The sequence below is a fragment of the Leopardus geoffroyi genome, chromosome B2, assembly GCF_018350155.1.
Source record: "Leopardus geoffroyi isolate Oge1 chromosome B2, O.geoffroyi_Oge1_pat1.0, whole genome shotgun sequence".
Taxonomy (NCBI): Eukaryota; Metazoa; Chordata; class Mammalia; order Carnivora; family Felidae; genus Leopardus; species Leopardus geoffroyi.
In genome coordinates, this window is record NC_059332.1 from 54,839,288 (window position 1) to 54,854,283 (window position 14,996).

At 36.2% G+C, this 14,996-nt stretch overlaps 1 protein-coding gene across 2 annotated transcripts in view; it reads left to right on the top strand.

Moving 5' to 3' along the window:
* Positions 1 to 14,996, top strand: part of PRIM2 (DNA primase subunit 2) — a 348,531-nt gene that overhangs the window by 52,557 nt on the left and 280,978 nt on the right. For both annotated transcript variants that reach the window (XM_045498644.1, XM_045498645.1), the window contains exons 6-7: positions 12,313 to 12,414; positions 14,516 to 14,653. In XM_045498644.1, the coding sequence (XP_045354600.1) occupies positions 12,313 to 12,414; positions 14,516 to 14,653 (240 nt within the window). The remainder of the gene's footprint in view (positions 1 to 12,312; positions 12,415 to 14,515; positions 14,654 to 14,996) is intronic.

The following is a 14,996-nucleotide window of genomic DNA, read 5'->3' on the forward strand; positions in this document are numbered from 1 at the left end:
ACATGTAGTGGAAGAAAGTGTGTGCTCAAGATATTTTGTTTGTGAAAATGTGGGATCCAAAGAGCATGGAGATCACTCTGCCAGTCTGGATAGGTTATGCAGTGTTAACAATTGAGCCCTAAATTTCAGTTGACTATCAAAAAGGTTTGTTTCTCATTCATGTTGTATATATTGTGTGGTCCATCTTTAGCCCTGCTCTGTGTCATACAGATGCTGGCACTCAAACTGGTTGAGCAGGCGTTATCTGAAATTTCACCAGTTGCTGTGGCAGAGGGAGGAGAGAATTGGGTAAACAATGTGCTTATGAAGTTTTTGCTGGAGTGTGACACATGTCACTTAGATTTCACTGGCCAAAGCAAGTCACATGGCATTGTAGGAGTCCAGCAGGTAGGGGACATACAACCCTCTCTTAGTGCGGGACTCTGCACAGGGTGAATAGCAATACAGTCTACACAGATAGCTTCTAACTTGTTACTCTGTGGAACGTTTGCCTCACCAGAGCTCACTTTTAATCTCTTTTTAGGAGAGCTGGCAGAGTGAAGCTGCTCTCCCAGTTCCTGGTTTGATGGAGAACATCAAAAAGAAAAAGAACATAAAGCCCAAGTACTTAATATTGTTAGTAAAGCAGCACGTAAAGCAATGTAATTGTAACAGTTTAATTATAAAATGTAGAAATACAGCTTTATCAAAACTGTTAAAGCCCAGTAATTTCTGTTTGACAAAAAGATTTATACCATTATACCATATGCCATTTGAAACATTGAGGTGCTATCTGGTGGGTGTGTCTGGATAACAGGGATTGAGATGTGGGGAATTGTGAGTCGTGGTGGAAACAAAAGAACTTCAGAGCTCTAATGTTTAGGGTCTATGCTAATTGAAAATTAATCAGAGTAAAGGTTGAGCATCTGTAGAATAGTAATGTCAGTTACTATGGAAATGTGATTTCATTTAGAGCAATTTGTTTATATACTTCTTTTCAGGAAGATGTTTATTTTGTGAAGTGTGATAGACCTTGATTGTAAGATGTTGCAGTGATCTTTATTAGTTATTTTGAGTACCCCCCAGAGATCAGTCCTATGTTTAATAAAATGACAAGTGTATAGAAACTAGGTTAGTTGCCCCAAACATTTCAATTTATGCCTGGAAAACAGAAACTAATCAAAATGTAATCTGTAAACATTAGTGATATTAATAATAAATATTTACCATGTATTAAGGTCATGCTATTGGCGATGCCTATTTGAGGCACTTTCCATACTTTATTTTACTTAAAAGCTATGTAAAATACGTATTACTTTCTTAATTTTACTGATGAAGAAACTGAGGTGCAAAGAGGTTAATTAACTTAAGATGCGAACTCAGGGTTCTGCATTTAAAAACTATATACTTCCACTCTGTTATTCTGCTTTTATAATTGTTCCACTGTGTCTGTTTTTATTTTGTTACGTGAGATTCTTTGTAGAAGCAGGAAGCCATTTAATCTTGTCTTGATGTTTTAGAGGGTATTTTCTAGGCATGTAGTAGGTAACTTCATTGAGGGAGTCTGAGAATATGAAATATGCTCATATTTACCTGTAGTTTTTACACAGAAAACAGAAGAGAATACTCAAAGTTATTTTAGATATTTGAAATAATCAAGTCTGTAGCAGTTTATACTAATTAATAAAGTTTTGTAAAAGCATCCTGTGTTTTCCGATGAGAATTTTCTTACTTTGGCCATTTATATTTTGGTTATAACTAAATTGATAAATGAAAATATAGAATGTGTGTGACAAATGGATGAACTTTTTAATTCACCAAGGAAAAATAGTATTTACCGAAAGGCTATAAACACAAGCAATGACATGAATTTTAGATAGAACGTGTTATTTAGAATGCACCTGGTTTCTTTGGGTGAATGATTTAGAAACATATTGAATTCCTTAGAATTTTTTCATTATTTCTAATCTAAGCAAGAGTAGGCATTTTTTCCCCTATCTTTTGGGGGAGGGTAACATTTCAATGAAAGAAAATCTTACTACATTCTTTTTTTTTTTTTTTTTTGATAAGCTTTATACCCAATGTGGGGCTTGAACTCATGACCCCAGGATCAAAAGTAGCATGTTCTACTGACAGAGTCAGCCAGGCGTCCCTTTAATTACATTCTTTAATACTCTAGTTTTGGGGCGCCTGGGTGGCACAGTCGGTTAAGCGTCCGACTTCAGCCAGGTCACCATCTCGCGGTCCGTGAGTTCGAGCCCCGCGTCAGGCTCTGGGCTGATGGCTCAGAGCCTGGAGCCTGTTTCCGATTCTGTGTCTCCCTCTCTCTCTGCCCCTCCCCTGTTCATGCTCTGTCTCTCTCTGTCCCAAAAATAAATAAACGTTGAAAAAAAAAATTTAAAAAAAAATACTCTAGTTTTTATTCAGAAATTTTTGAATTAAAAGAATAATTTAGTCTTGACTCTGTTTCTAAGGCAAAAGACTATAGGGGCACCTGGGTGGCTCAGTCAGTTAAGCATCCGACTTTAGCTCAGGTCATGATCTCACAGTCTGTGAGTTCGAGCCCTGCGTCGGGCTCTGTGCTGACAGCTCAGAGCCTGGAGCCTGCTTTAGATTCTGTGTCTCCCTCTCTCTCTGCCCCTCCCCTACTCATGCTCTGTCTCTCTCTGTCTCAAAAGTAAATAAAAACATTAAAAAAAATAAAAAAAAAGACTATTTGCACAAGTAAAGTCTTGTAACTTATTATGTTGCATAAGTGATGTGTGCTTTCACTGCTTCCCTGATATTTACTAGGTAAGCAATTAATTGCTTACAAACACCTGTGGTATTGTTAATGCAAATATTTGAGCTGAGTTTAGGGGAAAGGGAGATACTGTATTATCCTGGAGAAGTATTAGCATTATGTATTGCTGTCGGATTTGTTTCGTTAGAACCCAAAATATTAGGAGAAACATCTATACGTTCAAAGATACCTATTTCTTTGTAAGTGATCATAAAAGAGCCATTGTGGATTAACATACTTGAACTTCAGTTTTTTAGGCTGATTCATCACACTTTTTGGGGCAAAAAACAGTATACACAGTCAGTTATGATTATCTTCATCAATAGTGGGCAGAACAGACATGTATATTAGAATTTTATTTAAATTCAAGTAAGTGTTCATTGAGCAAATTCAAAATACATTTTTATTTTATCTTTTTATATTTCCAGTTGGAAATTCACTTAAAAATAATGAAAACTTTCATAAAGACATTAAGATTTCTTCTCCTTTCATTTTATCTCCCTAATCAGTTTCTTACTTTATTAGTTGCTGTGTGAGAATTACAGTTTGACTCTAAAATTGGCCTAAAATATACCTGCCTTTGTCCAAGTACTCTCTGTAGTTTGTATCTGGTAGCACATTTGAGTTTTGAAGGATTTCCTGTATGGAATGCAAAGGAAAGGTAAATAGTCCATTAAGTTGAGAAGATACTGTCAACAGAGACATAAATAAAACAAATGCTGAAGCAGAATAATTTGGGGTTAGCTCTTAGGAAAATACTTGCTATTGCTAAACCTCAACTTAAAACACTGTAGATGGAGCCTGTTTCCGATTCTGTGTCTTCCTCTCTCGCTGCCCCTCCCCCATTCATGCTCTGTCTCTCTCTGTCCCAAAAATAAATAAACGTTGAAAAAAAAAAATTAAAAAAAAAAAACACTGTAGAATGAGTACTGATTATATACAATTTGTGCTATTAACACCCTTTAAAATTTTTACCTGTAACACTTACCATGACATCTAGTTATATTACATTTTTAGTTTCTGTATTAAAAAAAATTTTTTTTAACGTTTGTTTATTTTTGAGAGAGCATGAATGGGGGAGAGGGAGAGGGAAACAGAGAATCTGAAGTGGGCTCCATGTTAACAGCAGAGAGCCCGATGCGGTGCTCGAACCCACGAACTGTGAAATCATGACCCGGTCTGAAGTCGGATGCTTAACCAATTTAACTTAACACTTAACTGAGCCACTCAGGCGCCCCTTGTGTTGGTATTTTTATCCTGTTCATTACCAAAAAGGAATTAAGGTGAAGATTTTAATCAATGACTTTTTCTTGATGTTACATGTTTGTTCAACTCTCTTGCAGAGGATCATCTTGTTTATTTGGAGACTGCATGCGTGGCCTTGTGAACTTCAGTGTCAAGTTTTAGTTGAAGATCCAATTTCATTTCTATTTCTATTAATTAAATTAAGATAATATCAACCTTGTAGGGTTGTTGATATGATTAAATGAAATAGTATAAATTAGTGTAACTAGCAGATGGTATGCATGGGCCTCACCCTCCATTGGCTTTTTAATAATCTATGGGTGGACACACCTAAACTGCCTCCTTTATTTCAGCTTTCATATAACAGCTGGTGAGTAAGCCATTACACGGTGGTGAGATAGTTGTCTACCAGCCAGTGATTCTGTTTCAGTTGTAGTGCCAGCATTCTCTTCATGGTATGGTTTGTGCTATTACTTAACTATTTTGTAGATCTTTTTCTGCCTGTGCTCTATAGAAATGGGCAACGGAAGGGCAGGAATGGAGTGATGGTGGGTTGAATGGGTATGGTTTGGGCCCAGCCTCACTTCAGCTAGAGTGTGTTCTTTTCCTAATTTCTGTAACATAACATTGTTCCAGGTTAAGATTTCCTTTTAAGGTAGCTTTCAGAATATGCTTGATTCTTACCTTTCAGGGAACACAGAGAAAGAAAAGCTTAACTAATATTAGTAGTTAAGCAACATTAGTCTTAGACTCAACAGATTTGGATAAATATGGAAATCATTAGCCATGGCAAAGTGGTGATTCTGTAGTGTCACTCTCATACTTCTAGGACTTAAGCTAGTCAACAATTTCTTCCAAAGTAAAAGGATATGTAAGAAAGCATTCAACATTTAGAAATTGAATTAAAAAACACCATTATAATAACATTCATGAAATGGGTAAGGAATAAATTTACTAAAATATGTGCAAGCTTAAGGAGGAAGATAAAAATAATATGTAATCCCTTTATCTAGAGTTAGACAGTTTTACTTTGGTCTAAACTTTCTCCCAACACATAAATTTAGGCACAAATACTGGCATGGAATCTCTTAAAGGTTTGTTTTAATTTGTCCTCACCTAACTGTATTAATTTACTTTCAGCTAACAGTATTTCATGGATATTTTTCTATAACAATAATCATAAGTTGTCATAATTTTAAGAAAAATTTTACCAAGTGTAGAATATTTCATTATGGTATAGTTCTGTTTTCCTTTTTAGTATTTTAAAGAGTAGGAAGTTTAACACATATCCAGAAAAATATATATAGAACAAAAAGATACAGTTCAGTAGAGTATTATGAAGTGAACACTAGTCTGTCATCCAGGTGAGGAATAAAGCGTTACTCTTACTCTTCATACTTATCCTTGTGTTCCTCCTGTGTTTTCCTTCAACTAGTTGTCTTCTCTCTCTTAGAGGAAACCACTGAAGTCTGACTTTATGGTAATCATTTCCTTACCTTTTTTTCTCTTGAGTTGACCACCTGAGTGTTCATCCCTAAACAGTATAATTTTTCTTACTAAAACAAAACTTTATGTAAATGGGGCAATGGGCTATGTTTTATATTGTATCTGGGTTATTTTGCTTAATATGTTTTTAAGATTTATGCATAGTGTGTGAAGTTTATTTTTGCTATTGCATAGTCTATACTACAAATATATTACATTTATTCTGCTTTTGATGCATTTTGGGGTTTAAATTTTTGGCTGTTGTGAATAATGTTGCTTTATGATTATATGATAAGTGCTTGTTCATGTTTCTTTCTATGTATGCTTCTCTAAAGGGCTGTGGTCTGAGAACTGGAACATTCTCATCACTTGGGAACTTGTTAGAGAATTTTTGGGACCTGCCCTAGAGATTATGAATCAAACTGTAGGAGCGGGGTGCAGCAGTTTCTATTTTAAGAAACCTTTTAGGTGTTTCTCATGAATAGTACTGCTTGAAATCCATTGCTCTAGGGTAGGGCTCAGCAAAATGTGGCCTGTGGGGCAAATCCTGTCTGCTGTTTCTGCGTGGCCTGTGAGTGAAGGTTGGTTTTTACATGTTTAATGAGTTGAAAAAGTAAAAGAGGATTTCTTATTAAAGAAAAATTATTATATGAAATATAAGTTTCAGAGTACATAAATACAGTGTTATTGTAACACAACTGTATCCATTTATTTATACATGGCTGTTTCCTTTCCATAAGGACAAACAGTGTACTTGTGAAAGAGACCTTGTGGCTTACAAAGCCTAAAATTTTAACTATTGGGCCTTTTCTAGAAAAAGTTTGCTTATCTCTGCTCTAGTATATATAGTTAGGAGAAAAATTGCTAGGTTATGGGATATGTTTACCTTCAACTTAGGAGATAATGCCAGATTTTCTAAAATGTTTATACAAATTTGTACTGCTGTCAGTGGGTTTTGAAGAATTTCATTGCTGTACACATTCATCTGTATTGTCCAACTTAATTTTAGTTCTGGTGAGTAGTAATACCTTCATTGTGTTATTTTGCCCCCCAAATTGTAATGTGAGAAGATTCAAAAATGCAGAAAAGTTGAAAGAATCTTATAGTGAATACCCATATGTACTCACCATCTAGATTCTACAATTTACATTTTACTGTACTTGTTTATCACTTATTTTCCATTCCTGTATCTATCCATTTCAGAGTAAGTCCATTTCTAAGTAAGTTACAGAAATGGTTACAATTCCCACCTGCATATCCTGAAATTCAGTGTTTGTTAACAGTTCTCTTTTTATTTAAGGCAAAGCTTACATACAATGAAATGCACAAATTTTAAGTGCACCATTCATGAGTTCTGACAGATGCATAAACGTGTGCAACTCAAACTTCCCAAGATAACAGAACATAACTGTCAGCCCTACAAGTTTCTGCATGCAGCCTCCCAGAAAATCCCTGTTCCTGCCCTCCAAAAGGCAAACCACTGTTCACATCTTTTTCTACCACATGAAGTTTTGCCTGTTCTAGGACTTTATATAAATGGGATTAAATAAGTCTTTTTGTGGTCATATGTTTTCACTTTTCCTGGGTAGATACCTGGGAGTCAGATTTTTGAGTCACAGTGGCAGCTGTCATTAGTTTTATAACCAAGTGGTGGATCTTTTTCCAAGGTGGCTGCACCATTTGTATTTCCATCAACAATCTATGAGAGTTCCGATTCCTCCATACCTTCACCAACATTTTTTTTTTTTTTTTTATGTTAACTATTCTAATGGTTGTATAGTGTTAGGTCATGGAGTTTTTCACTGTAGTTTTAATTTGTGCTTACCTGATGACCAAGGAGATCGGGCAACTTTTCATAGAACTATTGACCCTTTAAATTTTCTCATTTGTTAAATGCCTATTCATGTTTTTTGCTTATTTTTCCATTGGAGTGGTTATCTTTTTTCGTTTTTTCTGTCTTGGCTATTTTTGGGCCTTTGTGTGTCCATATACATTTCATAATTTTTTTTAATGTTTATTTATTTATTAGCGAAAGAGAGCATGGTGTACACATGTGCTGGGGAGGGACAGAGAGAGAGGGAGGGAGAGAGGGAATCCTAAACAGGCTTGACACTTAGCACGGAGCCCTGTGTGGGGTTTGATCTCACGACTGTGTGGTCATGACCTAAGCTGATACCAAGAGTTGGATGCTCAACTAGCTGAGTCACCCAGGGTGCCCCTCCATATACACTTTAGAACCAACTTGTAAATGTTCACACATAGAGATGCAGAAACTGTTCTAATTTTGAGAGTGTTTTGAATTTATAGGTCAATTTGAGGAGAAGTGGTACTTTTGCAATATTTGGTCTTCTGGCACAAATGGGATATCTCTCTGTTATTTTTAGTTTTCTCCAATTTCCCTAAGTAAGATCATAGTTTTTTTTTGTTTTTTTGTTTTTGTTTTTTTTGTGGGGGCCTTGTACGTCTTTGGTTAGATTTATTTCTAGGTACTTGATAGTTTTAATCCTTTTGTAAATAGTAACCTTAAAAAGTTCCATTATTGAATTTGGCTGCTGACATACAGAAATACAACTGGTTTTTCTGTATTTGACCTTGTCTCCAGAAATCTTGTTTAATTAGTTCAGTAGGTCTAATTATTTGTGGCTTTTTCTGCATTTTCTAAGGATACTAATCATACAATCTGTGAATAATGACTATTTTATTCTTTTTCAGTCCTTACCCTTTTTTGGTCTTACCTATCTGGTTCCTGTTCATGGAGCCTTACTTCCTTGTGTACTTTGTTATTTTTGTGTGCTAGAGACTATTTGGGAAGTTATTTGGAGGACCATATTTATTGAGTCCGAGGAGGATTGTCTTTCTTCCAAAGGATTTTCATTTGTTTCTTTCATGGGCTTGTAGGAAGTGCTAGTTCAGGATGATTTTAATTTAAATCCCAAATCTGAAGTCCCTGTCCCACTAGATAATTGGATACTTGGCTGTAACTCCATATGAAGGCTGATAAACTTCTGGTTCATACCCACTTAAGTCCTTCAGTGTGCTAGAGAGTAGGGCATAGTTACCACTTTTGGCAGGGTCTCCATGAAGCTGCTTTCCCAGAATTTAGCAAATATTAAAGCGGGCTTTACATGACTAGGCGTACCTGTTAGTCTGACATTTCCCAAGTAACCTGTGAGAACTTTGATGCAGATGGATTGGTCTGAATCACCTACCTAGTCCACAGTCACTACAACTTGAAGAGGTTTTTTTTATGATTCCACCGAATTTATATTTCTGTTCCTGAGTTTTTTTTCTGTTTGTAGAATCTCTCTTTTTTGCAAATCACTTTTTATAGTTACCCATTCATATAGCTATCATCATATTTGTCTTTTCTTTACACATATTAACATAGTTATTATCTATATACTTTGAGTCTTTTTCTCTTTGCTCATGAAGAGATGTTTTATTGTCAACCTTGTTATAAAAGACAGTATGATTGACATTGTATTTGAAGCTGTATTTGCAGGAATCGTTTCAGGCATGCTGGAAAGTATTTCCCTTCAGAGAGGATTTGAGTCTGTTTCTGCCAGGTGTCTGGAGTATTTGAACCAAGGACCACCTTAAAACCTATTCAAGGCTTGGGATTTCATTAATGGCATTTAAGTAGGGGGATCTTTTGTTAGATACTCCACTTTCATTTGAATCTGACTTTATATATGAATATTAATCTGTGCTTTAAAGAAGATGCTGTTAAAATTTTTATCAGTATTCTTTCTTTGATTTTTGTGAGAGATTGACCTGAATTATAAAGCCTGCTTTACTGAAACATCATGTTCTACCTCTTTAACCAAATACCTGTTGTTGAACACTGAGATTTTTTTCCTTACTTTATAAATAATACTGTGATGAAAAGAAATTATTCCTTTATTTGTATTTGTCCTGTTAATTTACTTCATACTAATTCTGGAAGTAAAATTGTTAGGGTCTGCTTGTTTTAAGGCTTTTTGATATGTATTGTCAAAGTGCGCTACACAAAGATTGTCCTGACATTGTGTTTCCTAAGTCTTTTGAATTTTTGCCTTTTTAATAGGTATAAATTAATATGGCATTATTATTTTAATTGACTCCCCTCCCCATTCTTCCCTGTCCTAAATAGGAATGTTTACCATGGTTTTTCTGTCCCTGTTCTAGTACTGTTTATTAAGTGTGTGTGTGTGTGTGTGTGTGTGTGTGTGTGCATGCACGTGCAGAGGATAGATACCTTATCTTTGAAATGAGAAGCTTTATCATTTTCTAATACAGAGACCACCGAGCATCATCCACAGATGCTGAACTTTGAGACTAATGCCATTACTGAATAGAACTTTTAGATTATTTCACTTGTGATAGGATTGAATGTGTTTTGTAGCATAAGTTGTGTGAACTGTAAATTAGTGACTGGACGAATGGATTGCAATAATCATTGGTGCTGTTCACCAGTAAATTTGGTTTCCTTCTTTCTGGGCAAGTAGTAGAATTATACTTCCTGCTCCTTTGGACATTGCACACCTGTAAGATTTGCTGTTGTCAATGAAATGTGAGTGGAGTTGACCTGTATAACTTTTAGAAAGAACCAGTTTGCCATTATGCAGGAGATTGGAGCATCCAAAAGCTATCTGATTGCGTGGTGAGAACCACTGGTAGTGAAGTGTTCCTGCTTCCCACTGCCACCTTCCCACCACCCCTTCACGAACATGCAGAAAAGCAGGAAATACCATTTTTTGTTAATCCATTAAAAATTTCAAATTCTTTAACTGTAGTATAACCTAACCAATCTTAACCAATGTAGATCACTGTAAAAGTGATCAGGAAAGGTACAAAGGCTGATCATCTGGACAATTATAAATGAATGGAATTTTAATTTACTTTTATTTTTGTCATTTATATGATTATTGTTTGTGTTTTGCTTTTAGATTACTGTACTTATGTCCTTACAACCTAGGGGTTTATTGAGAGTAACTTGGATGTTAAATGATATAAATATTCCCTTCAGTTTGTTGTTTATATTTTATCTTCATTTTCAGATCTTTTCTTTTTCTCGAAGTTTGAAATTCTTATCCAGTAAGATCAATGTTTTCCTTTTTGAAGACATAATGATCTGAGCTAGTAGATCTATAGTTGTTCCTAGGAAAGCTGGTAGTTTAAGTTTGAAGTTGTTGTGTATGGCTAGAAAATTGAGAAATAGGGGCACCTGGCTGACTCCGTCCGTAGAGCACATGGTTCTTTTTTTTTTTTTTTTTTTGAAGTTTATTTATTTTGAGAGAAAGAGTTAACGAGTAGGGGAGGGGCAGAGAGAGGGGGACAGAGGTTCTGAAGTGGGCTCTGTCCTGATAGCAGAGAGCCTGACATGGGGCTCCAACCTGTGAACGGTGATATCATGACCTGAGCCGAAGTTGGATGCTTAGCTGACTGAGCCACCCAGGCATCCTGAGCACATAATTCTTGATCTTGGGATTGTGAGTTTGAGCCCCATGTTGGGTGTGGAGATTACTTAAGAATAAAATCTTTTGGGGGTGCCTGGGTGGCTCAGTTGGGTAAGCATCCTCTTGATTTCAGCTCAGGTCATGAGATCCCCAGCATTGGGCTCTACAGTGTGGAGCCTGCTTGGGATTCTCTATCTCTGTCTTTACCACTCCGCTGCTTGCATGCATGCTCTGTCGCTCTCAAAATAAATAAACATTAAAAAAACTTAAATTGGTAAAAAAGAAAATTGAGAAATAGTTAAACTGGTGCACCTGGGTGTTTCAGTTGGTTAAGTGTCCAACTTTGGCTCAGGTCATGATCTCATGGTTTATGAGTTTGAGCCTCACATCAGGCTCTGTGTGCACAGCTCAGAGCCTGGAGCTTAGTTCAGATTCTTTGTCTCCCTCTCTCTCTGCCCTTCCTCCCTGGCACTGTCTGTCTGTCTGTCTGTCTCTCTCTCAAAAATAAACTAAAAAAAAAAAAAAAAGAAATAGTTAAACCACTCTTAAATGCAAATACGCATTTTTTTTAAATGTATGTTTATTTTGAGAGAGAGTATGTATGTGAACACGAACGGGGAAGCAGAGAGAGAGAGAGAGGAGAGAGAGAATCCCAAGCAGGTTCTGTGCTGTTAACACAGAGCCCTACCCAGGGCTCTATCTTCTCATGAACTGTGAGATCATGACCTGAGCCAGAATTAAGAATCTGATGCTTAATCAGCTGAGTGACCCAGGCGCCCCTGCAAATACATAGTTTAAGAAATTAATATAACTCTTGAATTAAGATTATGGTTCTTTTTGGTCTGTATTAGCCTGTGTTTTTATTATAATTTCTTTCCTAGTATATTACTTTTTCTTTTTGCTGTTGTTCCTTTGTGGTATATGTCCTCAGAAGTTGGCATATTAGAGGTGCCTGGGTGGCTCAGTTGATTAAGATCTGACTGTTGGTTTTGGCTCAGGTCATGATCTCACTGGTCATGGATTCAAGCCACATGTCAGGCTCCTCCCTGGCAGGGTGGCGCCTGCTTGGGATTCTTTTTCTCTGCCCCTCCCCCTCTCGCATGCACTCTTGGTCTCTCTTTCAAAATAGACTTAAAAAAAAAAAAAAGAAATTGGACAGTAGGAATTTGAAAGTATGTTGAATTTAAAATTTCTTTCATATTTTGACTTTCTTAATGGTTTAGTACTCATATTAGGAATTATTTGAGATATCAGGATTTTTAAAAAAAAATTTGTGAAAGTACAGTATCTTTACTAGAATAGGAAAGTGTTTTATTGAATGAAGGCTTAATTTCTTTTAAAAATTTTAATTTCTTAAACCACATAAAATGTATTTCCTTTTAGATAAGTGATGAAGAGAGGAGTCTCCGAGAACATGAGATTATTGCTTCATCAACCTCTTCGAGTGCGCCTAAGTTGGAGTTGGAGTTGGAGTCAGTTTATAAGGTATATAAACTTTTAAAATACTTCCTGGGTTTTGTTAAATATATCACATTGAGCTTTATATACGTATTTAATTAATACAGTTGTATAGTCTTTGGTCACTGTAGCTTCTCTCTCTCCTGTGCAGAATTCATTTTCACCCCACTGAGGGTGTGCCAACCTTCTGTGCTGGGCTGTCCTCCTGCATAGCCTACACACCCTGGTAACGTTGTTTGAACTCTGACCCTGCCAAGGCAGACCATTCTCTTCAAGAAATACTCTGCTCACAATGCTTAGGCTTTTACACTTCATGCTGAGCTGCACTGGCAGGAGTATTCTCCCCTCCTTGAAGTCTACTTGACTTCAACTCTTCATTCTGGATCACTGCTGTGTGATAGCCTTTTACATCACTCTTGGGCTCTGATGCCATGCTTGGACTGTCTTCCCCACCTGTACTCTTTCTTATTCTGTTTGGGCTATGATGCCATCTGCCTACTTGCTCTCTCATGGCAAGAACTTCTTTAACCTACTCAGGTTCTGACATCTTGAACCAGGCCACTTCTGCTGCCTTCTGTTCCTCAGCACAGGTAACTACTTTGCTTGAACCCATTGAACAGCTTTTGGACTGAATAATTCAGAAGGGGAAGGGGGAGAGCTGAAAGTGATTTTAAAATCTGACAGTTGTAACACTACAATTTCCTTTGAAAAGGATGTACTGATTATTGTTGGTGAGTGCCAGTAATTTAAAATCCTGCTTCCACATTAGCTCCCTATTCAGGCTTCTGTCTTCTACTCGTTAGGCCACCATTCAGTAAGCTTCCCAAACTTAGAGTATGGGAATCAACATTTATTCCTCCCATACCACACATTTCCCATAACTCTGCCTTCACATCATTTTCTGCTTCTCCTTGGGCATTTTTATTTCCACTGTGACTACCTTAATAAGCTAGAATCATGGAATATTGGAGCTAAAGAACCCCTAAGGGTCATTTATACCATCCCTTTCTCCCCTTCCCCCGTTTTGTAGATTTGGCCACCATGGTTTAGAAGCATTCATTAAATGTGTAGAAATCATAAGTCTGGTCAGTCACAGAACTTGGACTAGAGCTCATGTTTCCAAACTATCCCCATCTCTTCCCTGAATCATTGAAATAAACCCTCTAACCTCTTCCTCTAATATGCTCTGTGTAACTGTTGTTTGGTGCTGTGTCAGACACCTACCACCCTGTAGAGCTGTTTGACTTCCCATATGTGTCTGTCTTGTTTGCTCAACTATGTGATGAACTTTAGTAACAGATCTGTTAAAAAAAAAATACGTGATTTGCTTACTGGGTGGTGGTATTGGATATATGGAAGAATCTTAGGCATATTGATTTAATTCCTCTAAAACTTGGGTGACTAGGCAATTTGGGGATTATTTCTTTCACCTGATTTTTTAACCTCATTTTTAAAAAGAAAAACTATATTGGAGAGAGAGGATGATTTTCAGTTTACTAATACCATATTCTGCTCATATCATAAAATTTTAGGGTAGGTCTTAGAATTTTAAAAAATCCAAGTGGAGTGGTATGTTTTTTTTTTTAAATGGTATTTACTGGCAAATACTTCAGTAGCAGAACTGAACACTTACTATTTCCATTTCTTGGTATTGAGATTAGCTTTTCCAATATATTTTGCTGGAGAAAGAATGGAAACAGATGAAGATATTTGGAATTACTTTAGTAATTTTCAGCACTGAACATATTGTATATAGATAATAGATGCAGAATAAAGTTGTGGAAAATGTCATATGAGGGGAATGCAATGTGCTTAGAGGGCTTGAGTTGAGAGTTTAAAATTCTGAGGATTTTAATTTGTAAATTTATGAGTTAAGAGTAAAATAATGCATACTAAGTTATTATTTTTCAAATCATCTACTCTGAAATGAGCACATTTTTGACTGTCATCTCTTCCTAATGTTTATTGTTTAGCTTTAAAGAATATAAATAGATTTTTTTTTTTTTTAATCTGCTGGGACAAATGAATTTCTCGCAGGAAGTATTTTGTTTAGACTTAGTATGTATGAAGATTTAGGAGGATTTCATGACAGGTACCGACTTACTTTCCCTGTTTCACATGAATTCAGATCCCTTTTGCTGATGCTCTGGATTTGTTCCGAGGAAGGAAAGTCTATTTGGAAGATGGCTTTGCTTATGTACCACTTAAAGATATTGTGGCAATTGTCCTGAATGAATTTAGAGCCAAGCTGTCCAAGGCTTTGGCAGTAAGTATTTCACTTTATTTCTGTTTTTACTTTATGTCCACATACACATGTTTTAATTATATACCCTTGGTAGTTTTGTTCTACACTTCTTAAGAAATAAGTTAATTTTTATAACAACATTCAAATTACTTATGATGTACTGGTAATTCTGGAAGCACTAGGTTTTTATTTGTTACTGCCCATAATTAGTTTTCTTACTTATCTTTCTCATAGTAATACTAATAGTGAGCTGATGAATTTTGTGAGAAGCTTCTGTGGGTCATGTCTGCAAGGTCATGCCTTTTTCCCTTGGAGATGCATTTCATATAAGGCTCTTCACATTTGTTGTGGCCTGTGGTGTATA